Source organism: Dipodomys ordii, unplaced genomic scaffold, assembly GCF_000151885.1.
Source record: "Dipodomys ordii isolate 6190 unplaced genomic scaffold, Dord_2.0 Scaffold17, whole genome shotgun sequence".
NCBI lineage: Eukaryota > Metazoa > Chordata > Mammalia > Rodentia > Heteromyidae > Dipodomys > Dipodomys ordii.
Window position 1 is genome coordinate 4,470,127 of NW_012267233.1, and position 24,332 is coordinate 4,494,458.

Here is a 24,332-nt window from a genome sequence, read left to right on the forward strand (position 1 = left end):
CAGCACCACATAAGCAAAAAGAAAAAAAAAAGCTGGAAGTGGTGCTGTGGCTCAAGTGGTAGAGCGCTAGCCTTGAGCTGAAAAGCTGAGGGACAGCGCCCAGGCCCAGAGTTCAGGCCCCATCATCGGACCCACCCCCCCAAAAAAGAAGAGGAACAGGGAAATCAGTACTTATCATTCTTTGTTTAATTTTTTTTTTGTAAAGGTGATATAGTAGTTATGTAGTAAGAAATGAGTACAATTCTTTTTTTGGGGGGGGGTCTGGTCGTGGGGCCTGAACTCTGGGCGTGGGCGCTGTCCTTCAGCTCTTTAGCTCAAGACTAGTGCTCTACCGCTTGAGCCACAGCACCACTCCCGGCTTTTTTTTCTGCTTATGGGGTGCTGAGGAATCGACCACGGCCTCAAGCATGCAAGGCAAGCGCTCTATCACTGAGCCACCTTCCCAGCCCCATGAGTACAATTCTTGTTGAACATTGTTACCTTCTCATTTTCTCCTGCTATCCTCCCCCTAATTGTGAATATCACTGTTGCATTGGTTCACCTTTGTCTTTTGTCTCACCATTTCTATGATTTCCCTTTCTTTCCCCAAATCCGATAAATTTAAATACAATACAAAGGGTAATGAAATAAAAAAATGTCAACAGCAGGTAAGCCAGTGGAAAAATAAAAGCAAAAAAAGAAATAACTGTATACAGTACATTAAGAAAAAAAAAACTTGTTTCCATATCTTGTACTTAATTTCTATTAGCATCATTTTTTAAGGTGAGGGAAACCAGGCAGCCTGTGTTTCTTTGGGTCAGTCTTACTTCACTTACTATGAATTTTTCCCAGTCTTTTCATTTCCTTACAAATGAAGAAATGCTGTTCTTTCTGGTGGAAGCATAGAACTCCATTGTGTATATTTACCACATTTTCTTGATCCATTACATTATATGCCAATTCCATAGGGTAAACACATGAAACTTTACCAGGAAGGAAACCAGAAAAGGAAGGGATGAGAAAGATTAGCTAATTTAACAGACTAATCCTGTCACAGGTTTTATAATGATCTAGGTAGTCTCTCCCCTCCACCCTCAAATCTCCCCAGCTCCCAGCAGAGAGAAGAAAAGCTAATATTTAGGTTATCTGTTGGCACTGGGGCCCAGCTCACAGTTATCATCGTAGCTACTCATGAGGCTGAGGTCTGAGGAATGCAATCTGAAGCCAGCTCAGACTGGAAAGTCCATGACTGTTTCTCTAATTAATTACCTTAAAGCCTGAAGTGGAGCTATGGCTCTAGTAGTAGAGCAATAGCCTTGAGCAAAAATGCTTAGTAACAGTGCCCAGGCTTTTAAGTTCAAACCCCAGTACTAGCACACACATACACATTAAAAAAAAAAAAAAGAACATATGGACAAAAAGATTTAGGCTATCACCTGAGTAAAAGGAGGGAGGAATCCAGTAATCATAAATCTCATAGCTACCCATAAGGAGGAAGATAAGATAATGTTGTAATCACACAAACCCCATATAAAATAGTTTCATGGGAGCTTGGGTCTTCTCTATTCCATGAGTCTTGCTTCAGAACTTATTAACAAGAATTGTACTTTTTCATTTTAATATTATACAAAAGCAAATAGGAGAAGAGGACTTATTGAGTTGGTTCTAAAAGATGTAAGGTTCAAGAAGTGACTTTATTCAGTTAATGTTCATTGCTTCTTCCATCTTTTTCAAACTAGTATAGTGTGTACATATTTGGTTGAGTCATTTAATTGGTGTCAAGAGTTGAACACTGACATTTCATCTGGTTCAATGTAATAGTATATTTTGAGAAAAAAATAATAATAAATAACATTAAAATTGGAGTTGGATCTGTTTTACTTCAGAGTTTGTCCATATGACTGCCGGCTGGTTGTATGGAGTGTGGATGAACTTTTGACTTCTCTGCCTTGGCCCTTGGCCTTGAACCACTGTCTCCAGATCTCAGCCTCACCATTACCCAGCAAAAGCTATAGATTTTGAGGCTCTTTGAGAACTTGGTTGTTCTCTTTCCTATTATTAGGATTTGAGCAAAGAAGACTCCTTGTTTGACCCTAAACTCATTATATAAAAGACAGTGATAAAGGTTTTTTTTAAGCAAAGTTTATTTCTAAGGAAAGATAACATTAAACATTAAAACATTTTCCATACTGGCTTCTCTTTAGAAAGGTTCTTGTTCAGCTATTTCAAAGATCCAAATACAGATTAACTCTTTGTCCTTTCTTTCTTGGAAGGGTTCTACAAAAGACCTCTCTTTTAAGCTGTGCCATATCCTGGACACTGTTTTTTCTTTCAGCTCTATCTGCTTCCTCTGTCTTTATATCAGGTACAACTTTTCATTTCTTATTTAGGATATGAAACAGCCCCCCCCTTTTCCTCCCTTCTCTCTCTGTGTTTGTCTCTCCCTTCCCTCCCTCCCTTCTTCCTTCTCTCTACCCTCTCCCCTTTTCCTTCTCCCCCTCTCCTTTTCCCTTCTCTCCTCCTCCCTGGCCTTCTCCTCTTTCCCTTTTCTTTCTTTCTCCCTATCCCCCCTTCCTCTCCCTCTCTCTCTAATGAGGCTTGAACTCATGGCCTCCCATTTTCTAGACAGGTACTTTTACCATTTATCCTTGCCTCCAGCATACCCAACAGAATTAGTACAAAATAGTAGGTTTTAGAAAATAGTAAGCTTTTAGATACCCTATACTATGCAGATGAGCAGTTGTAATAAGGGGAAAAGCTAAGAAACTTCTACTTTGTCCAAGATTAGCCACAGTTCTTTGCCCAGATGTGAAGAAAATGATTTTTAACATTATTGTTTAATATAACTACTTTGGCCTACTATTGTTAAGCATAATTTTGTATTATCAAGTTTCATCCACACAGTGGTGCTAGAAGACCAAGAGTTGATCATTATTTCCTCCTAATCAAAATAATACGTATTTCTAACCATTCCTTATAAACACTTTTTCAAGTTAGACAGCAAATTTCCTTAATCTCTATCAACTCTCATTAAATTATGATTTTACCTCTCGAATATTTCTGGTTTTGTTCCAGTTTTTTTTTCCACATTGTAATGGTAAACACTTTTTTGGGAGTTTAAATCTGAACATTATTCTCCTGCTTAAAAATAATGAATTCTTATTACAATAAATTTATCAATAAGGAACAAAGACAAGGCATTTCATGATTAAACTCCTGTCCATATCTGGGCTTCATTCATCTCTATCTGTTCTTTTTCTGTACATAGCCAGTATGGCTTTCTTTTTGCATTTTGAATATGTTTCCCCTAATTTTGCGTAATTTTCCTTTTGCCTAGAATAAGTAGAGGAATGTATGTGGAAATGTAGATAATCCTTATTTTTCCATCTCTCTTAAGTCTTTGCTCAATTCTTAGAAAAAAGCTTTCATTAATCTCTCCAAAGTAGATTAACTCACTATTTTATGTGATCTTATGTGACTAATTTTTCTTCATTGCATCACTATAATTATATTAAACTTAGATAAATTATGTAACATTTATATCATTAGTTATTCTCCATTTTCTTACTGGAAAAATGCTAAGACTGTGTATACTTATTGCTTATCACTGTGTTATTAGTGCCTATTAAATATTTGCTAAGGAAATGAGTGAATAAATCAAGTTATCTGGAACTTAAGTATTAGAAGTAGGAAAGATGAATATCCTGAAGAAAGAAGAAAATTGTTGCAATTAGAGTACCCCAAAGTAAGCATTATTTTAAGGTAACGTATTGGCTCAGTGTATAGACATGCCTGTCTGTCTATCTGTCCATCAGTCTGTCCACCCATCCATCCATCTTACTGAGACTGTAGTTAATTCTAGATCATAGGCCTTAAGCTATAAGATTTCTTTACAACGTGGGGGAGGGAAGGGGGAGGTGGGGAGGAAAGGGATGGTAGGGGAAAAACAGGGGAAGAGGTAACAGTGTTCAATAGGAAATGTACTCATTACTTTACTCATGTAACTGTAACCCCTCTGTACACTATTTTTACAATAAAAAAGTTAAAAAAAAAGACTTCTTACCTTCATGAAAGGACAAGATTATTTCAGAGATTTGGAAGTAGTGGAGAATACTGTTTTGTAAGTTATTGAAGGAATCAGTTTATATTTACTTTTATTTACATAATGGTATGTAAAGACATTCTCTTTATTCTTTAATGTGTGATAAAGATCAATAATAGAAGTAAAAACATTAAAAAATTTATGAAAGTAGGTTTATTATTTGTCCATTGGAAAGTCTTTTTTTCTGTAATTTCTCTTATTCATAATTATGAGAGGTGACTTAAAGAAAAGAGACCTAAGGCATAAAATGCCCTCTATGTTCTATATATTCTATAAAGGCTTGACTGTACTGTTTTATTTACTATCCTCTATACACATTTCCTGACAGGTACCCAGAAATTATCTTTGAATGAATCATATAGTGAATTCTCTGACAGCTAATGTGATTGGTATTGGTCAGTTTCTTTGCCTTGTAGTCATTCTGCAGAAAAGAATGATCTGAGGTAAAATACTTGATGATTGATTGTGTTTATTTCTTTGCTTTTTTGTATTTCAGCTGTGGCAGAAGTAAAACTTCGAGATGATCAATATACCTTGGACCACATGCATGCTTTTGGAATGTATAATTACCTACACCATGATTCATGGTACCAAGATAGTGTCTACTACATTGATAACCTTGGAAGAATCATGAATTTAACAGTGATGCTGGTAAGAAAAATATATGTGATATAGTAACTTACCAATTAATTGATCCTTTAAACTTATCTTTGGATCTAATATCCAGGGAATTAAGGTACACATGCTTTTACTGAATGGAATCCTTTCATTAGTGTATGTGAGATTCTGTATCTGTTTAATTCACTTTTATTTTCTTTTGCTGTTATTTATAATTTTTTATACCTTTTTACTCCTACCACTAGGCAACTGGAAATTATATATTAGTATTAATGTACTTATTCAGGCTGTTTTTCTTATGTGACGTATTATCCTCGACTACAATAATAAATTTGTCTATTTTTACTTTTAGTTAATTTTTGCATTATGTACTTTTAACTGTGTTAATTGACCACAAACATTCAGATTTGCAATTGACCTTTAACATGAAATATTTATCTGTAGACAGGTTATTGTGAAATGTTTTTTTGGGTGGGGGAGGTCTGGTCATGGGGCTTGAACTCTGGGCCTGGGCGCTGTCCCTCAGCTCTTCAGCTCAAGGCTAGCGCTCTACCACTTGAGCCACAGCACCACTTCCGGCTTTTTTCTTTTTGCTTATGTGGTGCTGAGGAATTGAACCCAGGGCCTCAGGCATTCAAGGCAAGCGCTCTACCACTGAGCCACCTTCCCAGCCCTAGTTATTTTTGTTTTTAAAATTAGTATGAATTATTTTTCTTTCCTTTTTCTTTTAGCTTATCAGTATTGTTATTTTATTTTATTTTATTTTGTTGTTCGTCCAGCTTAACTCCAGGCCTGGGCACTGTCCCTTGAGTTCTTTTGCTCAAGGTTAGTGCTCTATCACTTTGAACCACTGTGCCACTTCTGGTTTTCTGGTGGTTAATTAGAGATAAAAGTCTCTTGGACTTTCCTGCCTGGGCTGGCTTTGAACTGCACCCTCCAAATCTCAGCTTCCTGAGTAGTTAGGCTTACAGGCATGAGCCACCAACACTTGGCAGTATTCCTATTTTTAAAGTATTTTGGCTCGATAGTGGCAATGTTTGTCTTTTAATTGGAAGGGCTTAGTATAGTTATATTTACCTTAATTACTGATATTCATGTTACAGTTTTGGTATTTCTATTTTAGTTTATCATGTCAGTTCTTTGTGACTTCATTTGCTTCAGTTTCTTTGTTACAACCTTTTGTGGAGTTGCTTAACTGATTTTTTATTTTTGCCAGTCCTGGGGCTTGAACTCAGAGCCTGGGCATTGTCCCTGAGCTTCCTTTGCTCAAGGCTAGCACTCTACCACCTGAGCTACACCACTACTTCTGTCTTTTTCTGTTTATGCAGTACTGAGGAATTGAACCTAGAGCTTCAAGCATGCTAGGCAAGCACTCTACCACTAAGCCATACTCCCAGCCCCTAAAGTTTTAGAAAAATTTTATTTGACTTTTTTTTTTCTTTTGGCTTTGTGTCTGTCTGTTAGTATTGCTAATTCAAATGGTCAGTGTATAGATTATAGTGTTAATTCTTATTGCATTCTCAGTCTAAAAAATGTGGTCTATTTATTGTATAAAATTCTTATAATAATGTAGTTCCTTTTACTTTACCTCTAATATATTGAGTTATTTTTGAACTTTTTCACATATTGTAAACTCCACAATAAATCATTAATGCATTTTCTTTAAACAACCATTCATTGATAGCTTCCTAACTGCTTTCTGTTTCTGCCAGCCCTTTTGTTCATTGTAATTTTAAAATATTTGCTCGTCTCACTACTTTTTGCTTAAATTAATATTTTTCATGACAAATGCACACTTTGTGTGTGTGTGTGTGTGCGTGCGCAAGCGTGCGTGCACGTGTGTGCCAATCCTGGAGCTTGAATCCTTAGATCTCAGCCTCCTAAGTAGCTAGGATTACAGGCATGAGCTGCTAGTGCCTGGCTAATATCCACACCGTTTAATATGTAATTTTAGCAGAGGCAAGGCATCCATGTGACTTTGAAAAATATAGTTATAAAAATAGTAAAGTCTCCCTGAGCTTATCTTTCATCTCTCTTGTCTTTACTTCACATTTTCCCTGCAACTTCCTTATTAGTTTCTTGTTTATTCTTCCTGAGGTGCTGAGGGTTTTTCTTTATTTGATTTTGCAAGTATGATCAACCCTTGTCAACTTGATTTGACTAAGAAAAATCTAATAAGTAAACTCACATACTTTTGGCTACATCTGCAAAGGTGTTTCCAAAGATTGGCTTAGAATATGAGGGCTCTGAGCAATTCATAGTAGCTAAACATAAGTATAAACATTCTTTGCTTTGCTTTCTTTTAGGTCTGAAATTGGGTCTTGAACTAGACACCTGTTGCTTTCGCTCATTGACTGTCGCTCTACTAACTGAGCCACACCTCCAACCCCTAAACAAATATTCTTGTACAATAAGCTTTTTATCTTGCCATATATAGTTGACATGCTTTCTTTCCAACCTTGTCTTCCACCTCTTATATACTACTTTAGCAATTCTAAACTCTTCTAGTTCTTTAAACATCTCTATGTCCTATTGTTACTAGGCTTTTTTTTTTTTTCCCCCACAGATCATATTCTCAATTCTGTGGCAGGCAGCTTTACTTAAAGAGCCAATTAATCATCATTAAGGAAGCATGTCTTGAACTCCTCCCTCTGTTGCCTCTGGAATATTCATGCCATTTACTATTGTAATTACATGTGCTATGAACTTCCTGTATGCCAAAGGTTGGTAAATTTTTTCTGTACAGGAGCAGATATTTTAGGCTTTGTGAGGCCAGTTAGTCTCTTGCCATGGCAATTTACTTTTGCTGTTTTAGTGGAAAAACAGCAATAGATGATTGTAAATGAAAGAGTGATGTGTTTCAATAAAACATTGATTGCAAAATCATGCTGTAAAGCCAGCTTTATGTGGACAGCACCAAAGTCTGCTGCCAGCTCTAGCAATAACCAAAACAATTTGGGGCTTGGCTGCAGTGGCCTGCAAGTACCTGTTGTTATTGAGCAGGATAAATTGAATCCTGAGAAACAAATTTTGGGGTGGCTGTGTGCAAGATTCTTGCCCCTGCTGAACTCTGTCCCAAAATGATTTTAAATGATTTCAGATCTTTGGAATTTTTACTCTGCATTAGGTAATTCCTAAGATGCCCTAAAAGTTATTTTGTCAATTTATATTGAAATCAGTTTATAACTATAGTTCATCTTCCAGCATTTTCACATCTATCCCAACCTCTCTCACCCTCTATATCTTTCTGATTCTATATTCACATATATGCATTGAATGATATGACTGCATTCATTTCTTTTTAGTGATATTAAAACCATGCCTTCCTTAGCTCCACCCTTACACAGGTTTTTCTGATCATATGCAAGTTTTTCATGTTATTTTACTCTGATTTTTGTTTCTAGTTCTCACTGTAAACTAGACTAGAAGCAGCTAGCAATGCTAAGCTGCCTTGAAATTTTCTTCATTATAATTCCATCACTTTGAAGCTTGGTGTCAGTCAAGTCTTAGGGCTTGAACAAAATGTAGACAAGTGTTATCCCACAATGTAACATGAATGTCCCAGAATCTTTTTTCCTAATGAAACCTCAACATTCCTATCTGTCTTTGTTTTACTGAGCTCACACCAGAATCATCTATGCTCTGGGCATTCTCTAGCTCATGTTTCCAAATGTTTTCCCAAAACTTCTCAACCATATTGTCAGGTGAAATCAACAGCCACTTCCTTAGTTCACAATACCTTTAGAAAACTCTAAAGGAACAGAACTAATAGAACATATACACATATTATAAATTATAATTTTAAAATATATTAGATGGGCTTACTTGATTGGAGGCTAGTTATTCTAGCCATGGTTATCTGTATGTTGGAGAAGCCATTTGCTGCTCAGTTTAAGAGTTAGGAGCCTCAGAGAAAGGACTAAAGATGTCCTAGTCAAGCTGAAGGCTTCAAAACTGCTTAGAGTGTTATTGGTGTGAGTGAGAAGTGAAAGGTTGAATCTGTCTAATGTGTATTAAAAGTGGCAGCAGCAATAGATATACTTGTTCAGGAAGATTGGATGGTGCTGCCCACATTCATGGTATGTCTTTCCCTTTTGTTGATGTTCGGTAACTAATTGCTTCTGGAAACACCTCATGATCATTCTTATTTTATATAAAGAAATCCAAATCAAGGACATGTGGAAAATGCATCACATTGTTTCTGATATCTTATGCAATAGTCAGTCTTGATTGTTGATTAGATTGAGAGATGCCTATGTGTGCAGACCAAGTAAAAGACATGAGAGGACACAGCAAGGAGGTAGCATCTGCAAGCAAGAAAAGACCCTTCCCAAGCAACTGACTGACTAGACCTGTGTGGTACTTTTAGCTTCATTACTATGACAAACTTACTTTATGCTGGCCAATCAATGGTATTTCATGATAGTAGTCCTAGCAGACTGTTGTCCTAGCAGTAAGTATTGTTTTAGACCTACACTTAGCATGGACATTACTAGTTCTATAACATCAGGCAAGTCACTGCTTGTTTGGAGACCTTTGTGTCTTCATGTGAAAATAAAAGACAACCTGATCAGTGTTGTCTATAGAATTCTGTACTATGGAAGATTCCATGGAGCTGCCCTGGCAGGGAGGGCCTACCTCCTACTCTTCCCATCTATGAAGCTCTATATATTTGTCTTTTCCACATGAAATTTTTTAATGGAAGAAGTTCACTGGCACATATTTGACAGTTGGAGATTACTTCTGAGAAGCCAGGTGCTGGTGGCTCATCCCTGTAATCCTAGCTACTCAGGAGGCTGAGATCTGAGGGTGATGTTTTTTAATGGCATAGCAGAAAACAGACTGTTGTAATATCCACAATGCACATGTAAAATAAAAAAGACTATAAAATCAAAAATGGAAATTTTGATTAACAAAATCTGTCCAGACATTGCTAGTTCTCTGATCTTCACAGGCGCCAGCAGATGGCAGCAGTACAACATACGGTTCATAGAACCATTACATTTGCAAGTTTTAACTTAGGGATATACAATCCTTAACTTCTGAGAAATGTCAATTGGGAATAAGTATGCTTAGAAAGTAGAAGATGTTTAAGCAAAGGAGGTTTACAGTGAAGTATATATCATTTTATAGGGTACTGTGGTTCATTTTAAGGTAATAATTCAGATTCTTAATATTTAGGATATTATTTCTGCTTCAACATTTTTCTGTTTACCTAAACTCTCTTGTTTCTGAGACTAAAGAATACCATCTTGTGGTATCTCTTTAACAAGATCCAGAGGTCAGTTACTGGATTTCATTTGTAAGCATGAATTTGTAGGGCCGTGTGTTGGGAGTAAACTGGTTACAACTACTTGATACTCTAGCTCCCTAGTGACTGCTGTCTGCCCAACTCTGCTTATTTTAAACAAATAGTTAACCGGAAACTAATTACTTCTCTGGGCAATAAAAATTATAAAAGGGCCAAATTCTAGGATTTGTGTGCATCTGATACATTTTAAGTAAAAGTCATCAAACTAATTGGTTAACAATTGCTGTATGTAAGCTTTAGGAAAAGACAGGGAAAAAAGAAAATTGTCTTCCAAATGAATTTAATGATTATTAGTTAAGTTTGTTCAGGAAGTTATCCTCTTAAAAGGGATTTTTTTAGTGCCAATTTCTTTAAAATATTAGCAAATGACATTCCTACCTACTTTTGTTTGCCCATATTCTTTTTATTATTATTATTTTTTGGGGGGTCCAGTTGTGGGGCCTGAACTCTGGGCCTGGGCGCTGTCCCTCAGCTCTTCAGCTCAAGGCTAGTGCTCTACCACTTGAGCCACAGCGCCACTTCCGCTTTTTTCTTTTTTGCTTATGTGGTGCTGAGGAATCGAACCCAGGACCTCAGGCATGCAAGGCAAGCGCTCTACCACTGAGCCACCTTCCCAGCCGTTGCCCATATTCTTTTAAAGCTTCAGTACTCTCTTTTTATAAGTGTATATATGAGAAAAATACTTCGTTGGTTCAGATTTTCTGTGATTGTAACTATAGCTAAGAGGGCCCCAAACATATACGGTTTAGTTATCAATGCTTAACTATTGTCACTTATATGTACTATAAGGAAATTATACTTGTTGCATTATATCTTAATAATTTAGGATTATTAATTTAAGCATTCTGTGTAATGACATGAAGAAAACCTGAATATGTTCATTGCACTCAGAGTGGGTTTTTATTTTATTTTATTATTTTGTTTTGTCTGGGTGGTATTCAGGTGTACTGAGTCTGAAGTACTATTTGTTTAGAAAAACGAAGCAAGTAGTTTCTTCTCTAGAAAATGGCAAGTAGAAAAAGAATGTCAAATATTGAAGTAGGATTGGCAAAGCTTTGAAATTTGGTCCTGGCATCTTCAACAATGGAGTTTAAGAAGGATTATTTTATTTTTTTTGAATCTATTTTGAGGTTGGGATAATTGCAGCTTCATAGTATTCAATGATGGTTAAATGAGATGGCAATGTGGCAAAGCACTTACTTAATGCTTTTGTACATTAAAGTCGTGGAGTCCTTCTGTAAATTATTTGTGAAATATTTTCAATGTCCTTGAACTTGGTTATATTTTGTGATGAAAAGGGAAGTGGGGTAAAACCTGGACATATAGATGCCAATTTTATGAGATCCTATGATGAGGATACAAAGTAAAACTGTCATTACGGTTACTGGAAATAATGGAATGTTCTTAAGTAAAATTTTCAGAAACTTTTTACTGCATATAGTGTAGTCAAAATTCAAGTATACTTTGAGAATTACAAACATCAAGAATATTTAGGTTGCTCTCACTTTATCATTTATCTCTAGTAAGAGAACTACATATTTTCCTTTATGTTTTGATAGTTAATTTTGATTTCACATGCACATACTTGAGAATCCTATTAGATATTATAGCAGCTTTTCTGATAATTACACTTCTACCTACTTTAGTCATATTAACCATGTATTTAAAAGATTATTAAAAACATAGTTTTATGTGAAGTAGAGAATAGTGATTTAACAAGTTTAGCCCTGAGTTTTTGCCAACAATGGCTTATTAGATTAGATACAGTTAGAAGCATGTAGTGAATCATAGAAATCTTTACTTTTAACCAACTTTTATGAAAAAAGAATACCATTTTGTTTTACCTTAGTAAGAAAACATCTATCTATATATGTATATATAACTATATGTATGTATAAGTAAATATATATGTAAATATAGCTATGTATATATGTATCCATATCACAGAAATTGCTCAGTACAAAAGAGGGGGAATGTGCTTGATCTCCCCAGTCACCAGGCATACTCCAGTCTTATTTTCTCCTAGTGATTTTCATTCCTAATAGCACACACTATAGACTCAGCATGTATCTATTCCTTAATGTATGCTAACATCATTACCTTTATTTCAGCACATATGGATTCATATTATTATTCTTTGCATGTATTATTCATTCTTTGCATGTAATACTAACTTTTCACCATTTATTTTATAATTGGTATTCCACAGAATTGTATTTTACAATTTCCTTCTAGTGCTCTTCTGAAAAAGATGCCAGGCATAGATTTGTGTTTGAACAAGTTAGATTTTTATTACTTTTTTCAGCAAGGGAGAACATACACCATGGGGAGATAGAGTCTCTCAATAAGATTTAAAAACTTGATAGTAAAGGATTGGGTTTTGTTGAGTGATTTGTGGCAGGAATTTGACCTTTCCTCTGGATTGAACACTTTTATAAGAATAGAAAATTCTCTGATTAGTATCTTAAGATTTATCTAACTGGGACTAGTGTGAAGCTCAGGCTGTAATTAAAAAAGCTGTAGTTGGTCATGTTGGTCTGATTTGGGGCCTTATTTATAGTGTTTGTTTTATTTGTGTTCAGATATCATTATGAAGTGATGCTGTTTTATTTTGGTGTATCATATTCACATAATTGCCTTATCTGCTTATATTTTTGTAAAACTGTTTGTGTCCAATAGAACAGTGTTATATGTGTTGGGCTAGCAAAAACAAAGACCTTGCTGATGTTCCCAAGATAGGTCCAGTGCTTGGTCTAGTGCTTGGGGGTCCTTTTTTTATTTCTCCATTAATAATCAGGGATGGGTTGTTAAAACAATCAATATTATTACATTTAAAATTATATATATATATATATATATATATGTGCAAGTATTCTTACAAGATAACTTTCTATAAATGGAATTAATATCAGAGTACATAAAATAAAAATGATTTATTTATCATCTCCAGAAAACCCATACTTATTTCTACCAGCAGGGCACTTCAGTCAAGAACAGATATTACTAGTCTAAGATATACCCCTATATCTCCACCCCTGCTAATGGGGAAATCTTACTTTAATTCATATATATGTATATATTACTATGTTAAATATACATTTACATATATATTAAATATATACATGTACATTTAATATAATTAGTTTATTCTATTTTTCTTTGTTAGATATCCATAATTCCATGTTTATTAAAAATTTTAAATAATCATTTTTTGTTGGATTTTTAAGGAGTTTATATGTTATAGATGTTGGTCTTGTGTTTGTGACATTTTCTCCCTACATATCTTTTACTTATGCATAGGAAAGCATATATTTACTATACTAAATTATTATAATTATTTTAGTTTTTCTTTAACACATTTGGATTGTCTTTGGAACATGCAATATGTTTATATATGATGGGAAGAGGAAAGTTAAATTTTTTTCGAAAAGATTTTTAGAGTTCCAGTACCATTTACTTATTACATTTTTTTTTAGTAGGAATACCATATTATGTTGTGAATGCTTACATAGAAATTACCCAACAGCAGAATTTGTCTTAGTTGACCTGCACTTAACTGACTGAATTAACTCAGAGTCTCTATTTCCTCTATAAACATAAGCCTGGAGACTACTGTGAGTTCACTACTAATCAGCTACTTAGATCTATGCTAATACAATTTTACTTTTAATGTTTAAATTGCAAATACTTAGATTTAAAACCTATGCCAACTCTGTGTTTTAAATTTATTTTATATGTTATTATGCAAATCAGTAAAAAAAAGAAAAGGAAAAAAAATTTAAGAAAAGTCTCTTTAAATGAAAAACTAAATTGAGTACTTTGGAAAAGCAATGGTCAGCCAGGTACAGGTACAGGCTAATGATGTAATCTTAACTACTCAGGATGTTGACTTTTTGAGACCTCATCTCAACGGCAAAAGCTGGTAAGATGAGACTCACCAAAGATCCTTGCTTTGGGAAACCTAAGTAGGAGGATGACAGTCCAGACCAACCTGAGCAAAAAAATGAGACCCTATCTCAAAAATAACCAGAGCCACCAGGCACTGGTGGCTCATACCTGTAATCCTAGCTACTCAGGAGGCTGAGTTCAAAGCCAGTCTGGGTAGGAAAGTCCATGAGATTCTTATCTCCAATAAACTACCAAGAAACTAGAAGTGGCACTGTGGCTTAAGCAGTAGAGCGCTTACCTTGAACTGAAGAGCGCCCCAGGACAGCTCCCAGACTGAGTTCAAGCCTCATGACCACCACCAACAACAAAAAATAACCAGAGCCCCAAAAAAGCCAAGGATGCAGCTTAAATGTTGAGTGCCAACAAGCACAAGGCCCTGAATTCAAACCCCAATATTGCAAAAAATGGAATACAGTACATACTAATAACCAAAATAAAAAAATCAGAGTACTTGTGGCTCACACTTATCATCCAAACTTCTTGGAATGCTGAAGATGGGAAGATCGTATTTCTGAGACAGTGTGGACAGGAAAGTCTTGAATATCCCTTCTCCTTAGAGGGAAGCTGAACTCAGTAGCATATGCCCAGCAAGTATCAGAAGCCTTAAGTAGGTGAATGGAGGCTCATGGAGGGTGAGGGGAGACAACAGTAAGACCTTATCCTAAAAATGACCAGTGAAATCCAGAGTGGGGTGGGGTGGGGTGGGGGGAGGGGTGGCTCAAGTAGTAAAACACCTGCCTAGTGTGAGACTCTGAGTTCAAACCTCCACTACTTAAATAAAAAGTAGTTACCAAAAAAAAAGTGACTAAAGACAGTGTGTATGGTTTCCATGAATTTATTAAAATAAGCACATAGATCTGATGGGTGCTAGGAGCAGGGAGTGAAACGCACAAATCAAAAATTCCTTCTGGTCATTCTCACCCTAAAGATGACCTGCATCTCATTTTCAATGCAAAACAAAAGCTAAAAGCAAAAACAAAACTTTTAAGGAAAAAGTTGTGTTGAATTGGATACAGTTTGGTGTTTTTGAGGAAGTTTATTACCTCTATAGTAAGCCTGTTTTATGTCTTGTATTTTAATGATGCATCCTATCTTAAAACTTGAAATTATGAGGTCACAGACACAATTAAACATTTGTTCACCAAGCCTAAATTGTTAATAGATTGTTTGTAGTACTTTCATTCAGCAATGGTACCTGTGTCTGCATTTAGAGCATGATGTGATATTTCTAACTTAGTGATTTTAAAATAGTGATCATTAACTCTAAAATTAAACAAAAACTAGATTATTGTACTGTATTAATTACCTTTTACTGGATGCAGGATTTAGAGTCATCTCGGTTTCTCTAGGAGTTTTGGCTCAAGGTTTCTCATGATGTTGTGATGTCAGGACTGCAGTCATTTGAAGGTTTGGTTAGGGCAGAAGAACATGTTTCAGAAATGATCCATACTCTCAGAGGTTGGTTCATGATAAGAGGCCTCATTTTCTCCTCACATAGGCATTTGCAAGTAACTGAGTACTTAATTAACTTCACAGCTTGGCAGCTTCCCTTCCTTAGTGCTAGCTAACAAAAGATAACAAATCAGAGTATGTAAAGTATTTGGTGATCTAGTCCTTACTGTATTTGTCATTTCTGACAAATACAGTAAAGGGAGTGGAATTAGGTTCAGTTCTTGAGGAAGAGAGAAACTACTAAACTGCAAATATTTATTTTCTGAGTATGGATCAGTAAAAAGGAAATAAATATATAATGTTAGACTTCTTTTTAGGACACTGCTTTAGGAAAACCACGGGAGGTGTTTCGACTTCCTACAGATTTGACAGCATATGACAATCGCCTTTGTTCATCTATCCACTTCTCATCTTCCTCGTGGGTTACATTGTCAGATGGTACTGGAAGACTGTATGTCATTGCAACAGGTGAACGTGGAAATAGTGCTTCTGAGAAATGGGAGGTAAGGATTTATTCTTTTAAAGATTTATGTAAAGTCCAGAAGATATATGCACAGTAAGGTTATTTATTTTAAAATCACATGTTTTAAGGATAATTTGCAAATGACTTCTTGGCTTATCTATTATAAATTTGTATCTCTTTAAATCATAAAAACTATACCTTTTGTAAATTGATACATTAGCCAGTTCTGAGGTCAGAGCAATCATTGAGAATTGTGTTCCATTTTAGCAAAGGTTTTGGGGTTGTGTTTATGTGTAAAACGGTGTAATAAGCATTGCCACCTTTGTGCCCTTGAAGGACGGATGACTTAAACTTACATCGGGGTCTTTTCTCCTCTGCCTGCATGTTAGGGTACTCATGTATTTACATGAGTTAATTAGCAAGTTTATTGGGCTATTTCATACTGAAAAATACATTATAAGATAAATATGTCTTTTTTAATCTCTTAAATTGCCATTTTTACTTCATTAAAAAAATTGAAGCAGATTTAAATCTAAGAGGTTAGAATGTCAGTGGTTATAAATAAAGAATTAATTTCTGTATAGAGTCAATGTCTTGAGAGTCATGGTTTTTAAATGATATTCAGTAGAATTAAATGTTTTATTTCAACTCTCTTGAATTATAAGTATATTGTAATAGTACTATAGAAATCCCAGCATTTAGCCTGAAGTGTTGAATAAAGGTAGACATACTTAATATATTTACATGTAAGAAGATTTTTTTAAAAATCAGATTGACCAATGCCTGTAAACTACCAGCCTTTAATTCTTTGAGGAAAACTATACCTGGTCATAACCTGGCTTCTGTAATTGAAACTCCCTTTTTTATAGCTACTTAATAAAAGAAATAAATATTAAACAATAAATTTAAAAAAGGAAGGAAAAGAAACTGAGAGAATTGATGAAACAAAAGGAAATCTAAAGGTGGAATTGATTAAAGGGCATAATATGGAGAAAAGAGGTCCTAGGATGGTGTTAGTATGTAAAGCCCAGGAAGAGAAATTAAGGAGATAGGATAGACTTCATTGGGGAAAGAAAAAGGAAACAATAAGCTAGCTACTTGTACATGACAGAACTTATCATTTTCTCTTCTTGCTTTTATTTTCTACTGTTCCCCAAACAAAAGGAAAACTCAGTCAACCAATTCAAAACTTGTCTTCATCTGTCATTTCAGTTTTCAGTATTTAAGAGTTTTCTTGTTTTTTTTTTTTTGTTTTACTTATGGAAATCTTTCAAGTGAGCCTACTATTTGAATAATTTTGGTAGAATTTTTTTTTTTTTTTTTTTGTCGTGGAGCTTAAACTCTGGGCTTGGGGGCTATTCCTCAGTTCTTCAGCTCAAAGCGAGCACCACTTGAACCACAGCACCACTTGAACCACAGCACCACTTCCCATTTTCTAGTGGTTTATTGGAGATAAGAGTCTCACGGACTTTCCTGCCCAGGCTGGCTTTGAACCGGGATCCTCAGATCTCAGCCTCCTGAGTAGCTAAGAGATTATAGGCGTGAGCCACCGGTGCCTGGCTAGAAGTGTTTTTAGCTGTTTGGAAGTCTGAAATTGACTTCAAATTGTACTTTGAGGCCAGCTCAAAATATAGAGACCCTGCCCCCCCATCTCCTCCACTAGTTTGGAGGTATATGCCTATCATTTTAGCTACATGGGAATCATTAAAAGGAAGTAATTTCTAAGTTTCTTTGGATTAGATCACTATTTTATACCCAATTAACCAGTAATTTTGGTCCTCAAGGCATAAATAGATCCTATCGCAAAAATAACTAAAGAGAAAAAAACTTGGGGCCTGTCACATGTAGTAGAGAGCCTGCTTATCAAATAGAAGACACTGAGATCAACTCAGTAAAAACAAAAAAAAAATGTTTTTTACTTCTTTGAAAATCTTATTAAAGAATCATGATAGTCATATAAGGAAAATTCCATAGGATTCTGTGTGTCTTTAACTTGGCTTTTGGTGGGCAACTTCACCATCATATTTTAGCCACTACCAGTAACACACACACACACACACACACAAACACACACACACACACATACACACACACACACACACACCACACACACACACAGTTTGTATTTTAGTTACCTTTAAATGTGTGAGCTCTTTGGCTTTTGAAATTAAGAAATTTTAGTGATTTTTTTTCCCCTGATTACATGTTACTTTTATAAAGTTCTGGAAAATATAAAGGAAAACAAATAAAAAGCATAAGAAGAAGGCTTACATGCATAGGAATGCCAGCTGCACACAGTAATAAATCCTGTATGAGATGGTGAAGAGACAGTGAGCATTGCCCTGCCCATGCCCTCTCTTTTTACGTATAGATAGTTTTTCCTCTTGATATTTTTTTTTTATCAAGGTTGCTTTTAGCTTGTTTTTTCTCTTTTAGAATCCCTGTTTTGTTTTTAAGCCAAGAGAATGAACTAGTTTGCTTGGTTGTACAGTTGTCTTTTAAGTTCTTTCTGTAGAGAGCATTATTTAAACTTGTAGTCTGCTTTTACAAGCTTAAAAAAGACTGAATTCCTTCTAATAAAAAATATTTATGTCTTTTATATATTTCCTCTGTTATCACTGTTCATATATGGCCATTTTGGTGTGTGTGTATGTGTGATTTTATTATAGATTATGTTTAATGAAGAGCTGGGGGATCCCTTTATTATAGTTCACAGCATCTCATTGCTGAAACCTGAAGAACATTCAATAGCTACCCTACTTCTTCGAATAGAGAAAGAGGAATCGGATTTCAAAGGAAGTGGTTTTTATGTTTCTTTGGAGTGGGTCACTATCAGTAAGAAAAATAAAGGTAAAATAAAATTCTGAATCTCTCTCTCTGTCTCTTTCTCTCTCTCTCACTTTTCTTTCTCTCTAATGTATGTCATCATTAGTAGGTTTTGGAAATTTGAATTAAGCCTAAGTGTTCTGAGATACTCATCTCCATTTAACCAGCAAAAATAGCATACTGGAGGTATGACTCAAATGGTACAGTGTAATCTGTGAGTAAGTAAGTTGAGGAAGAGCATAAGGCCCGGAGTTCAACTGGCACAAAAAGTAAAATATTTAAAAAAAAATTACAGACTTATTTTTAGAAAATTAGGTTGTAATGTTTTTATTCTTAGGAAAAGAGTATAAATGTGTCTTTTAGTAATATACTTAGAATACTTAAGTATGATTACAACTAATATTCAAATCTTTTTAGACTTTTTATTTAATGTAAAATATTTTCTTACAGATAATGAAAAATATGAAATTACTAAGCGTGACATTCTCCACGGGAAGTCAGTGCCACATTACGCTGCTATTGAGCCCAATGGAAATGGTCTGATGATTGTCTCCTACAAGTCTTTCAAATTTGTTCAGGCTGGTCATGATCTTGAAGAAACTATGGAAGAAGACATGCCAGAGAAAATCAAAGGTGGTTTTACTTTATTCTTCATAGATTAAAGTGATATTCATTTTAGTTTTTTTCTTCCTAATTAGGGGTAGGCTTTTACCAGGTCAGGACAGATGACTAATATTTTTTTTTTGTATTCCCTTCCTCCTTTTTTTTTTTGTAAAAAAATAGTTCACCAAAATATTGTGAAAATTTAATAATTTTATAGTTTGTTTGTTTGTTGGTCGTGGGGCTTGAACTCGGCCGGGACGCTGTCCCTCAGTTCTTCAGTTCAAGGCTAGCGCTTTACCACTTGAGCCACAGCACTACTTCCATTTTCTGAGTGGTTTATTGGAGATAAGAGTCTCATGGACATTCCTGTCTGGGCTGGCTTTGAACTGTGATCCTCAGATCTCAGCCTCCTGAGTAGCTAGGGTTACAGGCATGAGCCATTGGCACCCTGCTTCAAAGATTGTTTTTAAAAAATGATCTGTGTATTAGCTAACTTGATTCTTTATTTTACACTTACCATGTAACTGAATAATACCAGTTATATTGGCACTTTGAAGCCAGTATATCATACTGAATACTTGTAGACAATAAGACTGATGCACATGTTCTTAACCTTCATGTTAAGCTGAAAATAAGTTTCTTCAGACAGAACCACTCAGTTTTTTAATGTTAAATCAATGAGTAAAGATCATGTTTTAGAATGAAAAGCTTAACAAGGTCTTTCAGAAAAAAAATTGTATATGAAGAGTATGAATTCTATTAAAGTTCTTCAAAAGAATATTGTCTCAAAAATCACTGATGTTTATAGCCAAACTGATATAATTTATAAGATTTTTAGTATTTACAATTATACATACTCTGTAAACTAACCTTTTTATTAATATTGATATTGAAACAAATTTGCTTCACTGTTTTGTACTTTTTGTTTTTGGTTCCTGTCCTGGGGTTTGAACTCAGTACCTGGACACTGTCCCTGAGCTTTTTAGCTCAATAGTAACACTCCACTAGTTGAGCATCAGCTCCATTTCCAGTTTTTATTTTTTGAGGGAAAGGATAGTTAATCGGAAGTAAGTATCTCACAGACTTTCCTGCCTGGACTGGCTTTGAACTGTGACCCTCAGATCTCAGTCTCCTGAATAGCTGGAATTACAGGTGTAAGCCATTGGCACCTAGCTTCCATAACTCTTTATACTGAAAGCTTGTGTGACTTTCCAGTCCTTGATGCGTTTTCTGGCAGAAGTTATCCACTGGGTTATTATTATGTATAAATCACTTTGCTTTCTTTTCAGGGAAATACATCATATTCTTGTTCAGCAAAGAATTAGTGTGTGTGTGTGTGTGTGTGTGTGTGTGTGTGCGCGTGCACGCACATGTGTATGTGTGTATGTGTTGGGAAAGAGAGAATATAAGGACCAAAGAAAAGATTGTTGTCAGTAGTATTTTGTGACTGGTCATTTCCTAGAGGAATAGGTAAGCTTGGAAGCTGAAAATGTTAAATTTAATTGCTTCAACTTTTCCAGTGAAAATTCCCCAAGGAAATTATATATTTGCTTATGCTTATTTTTTTCTGTGAGATTATCTCTACAAAGCATGCTGAGATTATTTAATAGATTATTAAATAGATGTTCTTTCATATCTTCTGGGCTCTAATTTTATATATTGTTGTTCATTTTGATTATATAATTCATCTCCCTCCTCACCTCTAGAACCTCTGTATTACTGGCAACAGAGTGAAGACGATTTGACAGTAACAGTGCGGCTTCCCGAAGACAGTACTAAGGAAGACGTTCAAGTACAATTTTTGCCTGATAACATCAGCATCATGCTGAAGGGTCTCCAAATTTTAGAAGGAAAACTATTTTCATCTGTTGATCATGAAAGCAGTACATGGATAATTAAAGAGAATAATAGGTATTTTAATAGTTTTATATTTGAAATTTTAGGTTAATCTTTTTGTCTTGTTATTTTTTCCATACCAGTGGGGCATCAAAGATGAATACAGTACTTTTGTCTCTTCCTCATTAATTTTCTTTTTTTCTTTTATCTTTTTGGTTGGTCATGGGCTTGAACTCTGTGCCTGGGCACTATCTCTGAGCTCAGCACCACTTCTGGTTTGCTGGTAGTTAAATTTTTTGGTGGATAAGAGTCTTAAGATTGATTAAAAATGTAATAACTACATGGAACAACTTAACTGTAGTTAAGATTAATGATACTAGCGTAGTTATCACTTGTAGGACATAGTATTACTTTTCATTTACCGTCTCTAAAGATAAGTGATATAGGAATAACAGAGTATGAAAATGGCTATTTTAATTTGAACTCTTAACTTTCTCTACCAAGTATAAATTATTTACTAAATAATAGATTCTCATTTTTATAAACTTAAAGCGTATAGAAGAATAGAGCTAGAAACCTCCCTCCAAGTCTGCCTCAACATTCATCCACAGCTGTTTTGTTTCTTTTCAGAGTATTTCATGTATATTCTAGCACCATGCTTTTTTCTTCCTTTTTAAGAGAAAAGATTTGAAAAATACTGTACCCATCATTACACCTTTCTTCTCTTTTTTTTTCTTTTCTTTTTTGGTACTGGGGATCAAACCCAGGATGATGCACTTGCTATGCAAGCACTTTGCCACTAAGCTAGATCCCAGCCCTATATCTTGTTTTTATTCATTTTCAAGAGTAAATCTTTGAATTAACAATAGATTTTTTAATATTGTTAATAGTTTTAGTCTGTTGATTGAAGCATCATTTAAAAATACTGTCCCTCTAATCGAACAAATAAGTTAATTATTTCAAATCTTTTGCCACTGTAAATAACTACATATCATTTTTCATATGCAGAAATAAATAGGAATGATACATTTCTACTTGTGGAATAATATTTATTTCATAATTTTGTTAAATAATTTTGTTTCAATGTAAATTGGTCATTTATATTTATTTTATTGTTTGCATGTTTAGGGTACAATAAGCCAAAAAAAAAACCAAGAAATATATGATAAATTATACTTCATCCAAAAGTTTTCTGCACCTCATGACTGAAAATGTCTGCTCTCTTAAATAAGATACCTTAAGAAAAACCATAAAGATAAACATAGACTGAAGAAAATATTCTCAGTACTCTGATAAAGTATTTTCATTCTCAGTGTGTAAGGATTTCTACAAATTCATAATAAAAGACAACTCAGCTTTAGAACTGATCAAATGATTTGAATAGACATATGACAATAGAAATCAAATGAATATCTAGTAAGCATATGAAAAGTAATTAATCTTTAGGAAAATTAAAGCCAGGATGAGGTATCTAAAATTAACAAGGGAGGTAGTATCGAATCTTGGGGAATCTGGAACCACAAACAACATAAGCATAGCTACTGTGAAATAAAATAATATAGTTACTTTGGCAAATTGTTTAACAGTTTTTTTTTTGCCAAATTAAACATATACATACTTGGTAGCCTATCCATTCTGTCTATTCTTCTCACTATTTCCCAATGACAAAATGAAGATATACATTGAAAAACTAAATAAGGCCAAAATTTTTATAAAAACTATTCATTGTACAGTATTTTTCACAATAAAAACTTACAGATAAAACTATATTCATAGTGGCTTTACTTGAAAAACCACTAACTACACACAATTCTAATGATCATGGAAAATGTGAATAGATAAAGTGGTATGTTTGTGTAATGAAATGCTACTCTGTAAAGAAAGAACTAACTACAGCTAAACAGCCATATAAATTAATCAAAAGCATGTGGCATACATAGAAATCAGAGCCCCAAATTACATATTTTGTAATTTCACATATACAGAATTATAGACTGGCAAAAGTAGTCAGTGGTGATACAAAATTCAACAGTTTACTGTGTAAGGAGTAGGGGGATTGTTTAGAAGAGAATAAAAAGGAACGTAACTACTTCCTTGGAATTATTTGAGTATATGTGTTTATTAGCTAATTTATGAATTCTGTTTAAAGTTGTCCAGTAAAAGAAATAGAAGTTTGTTTATAAATAAAAGTCAAATGTCTATGAAACTTTAAAGTTTTAAGCACTTGTGAAACTTTAATAATCTGAGTTTACTGCCATGTTTCTTTGCAAGACTGTTGTTCAAAACACTTTACTCCTCAATGTTGACTTTCATTATTATTATTAAACTATAGGTGGTTAAAACAGTATTAGGCACTTAATTTTTTCAGTTTTATTTGGTTGATTTATGTTAATGTTGCATAAGGTTATTAGCTATTTTTATATAAAATAGTTCTGGATTTATAGTAGAAAACTAATGTGAGTCTGAGTCTTAACTCATGGAATTCTAAAAAACAAATACCCTGTTCAAAGAAAATTAAAGTTTTAAAAGGTGTTAGAGCATTTGATGATGAAGTTATATTTTCTGATATGAAAAATAATTTTCTGAAAGTTTCCTGAAAAGATATTTTAGAGTTGGAAGTGTGACGAGCATTTCTTTTATCATTTCAAGGTCCTGAGTTCAGAACCCCTATACATTATCATCACATACTCTGTTTAATCATATTTATGAAAACAAGTAGAACATGTTTAAATATATGTTACCAAGCAGCTAAAGATCTCTTGTAGACCAGCCAGAGGTCTATGGTAATAACTAGACATCATATAGTAATTTCAGCCCAATATTCTTTTAGTAACTTTAAGGTATTCAATTACTGTTCTGTGTTATAAAAATAATTACAGTGATATGTAAGTGGTAAGTGGCTTAAAATTGTTTTTTTTGTACTTGAAAATATGATTACTTTTGATTTCAAATATTTAATATTCTTTAGAAGGATTTTGTTTAGTAGTATGTAGTTTATAATATATATTACTGTTCGATCTTTCTTGGACACTAGTGGTCTAGTTTTAAAATATAGATATGCATGTCAAAAAAGCTACAGTGCCTCGGTTGGCAAAATAATGATGGTTCAGAAATTCATCAAAACTAAAATTGTATATACTCTTAATTTTTTAATTTAATTTTATTGTCAAGATGATGTACAGATGGGCTACAGT

At 34.3% G+C, this 24,332-nt stretch overlaps 1 protein-coding gene across 1 annotated transcript in view; it reads left to right on the forward strand.

The window, feature by feature from the left end:
- Nudcd1 (NudC domain containing 1) overlaps positions 1–24,332 on the forward strand; it is a 46,086-nt gene that overhangs the window by 4,175 nt on the left and 17,579 nt on the right. The window contains exons 2-6 of the mRNA XM_013012470.1: positions 4,578–4,732; positions 15,728–15,913; positions 18,543–18,723; positions 19,150–19,332; positions 21,009–21,213. Of these exons, the coding sequence (XP_012867924.1) occupies positions 4,578–4,732; positions 15,728–15,913; positions 18,543–18,723; positions 19,150–19,332; positions 21,009–21,213 (910 nt within the window). The remainder of the gene's footprint in view (positions 1–4,577; positions 4,733–15,727; positions 15,914–18,542; positions 18,724–19,149; positions 19,333–21,008; positions 21,214–24,332) is intronic.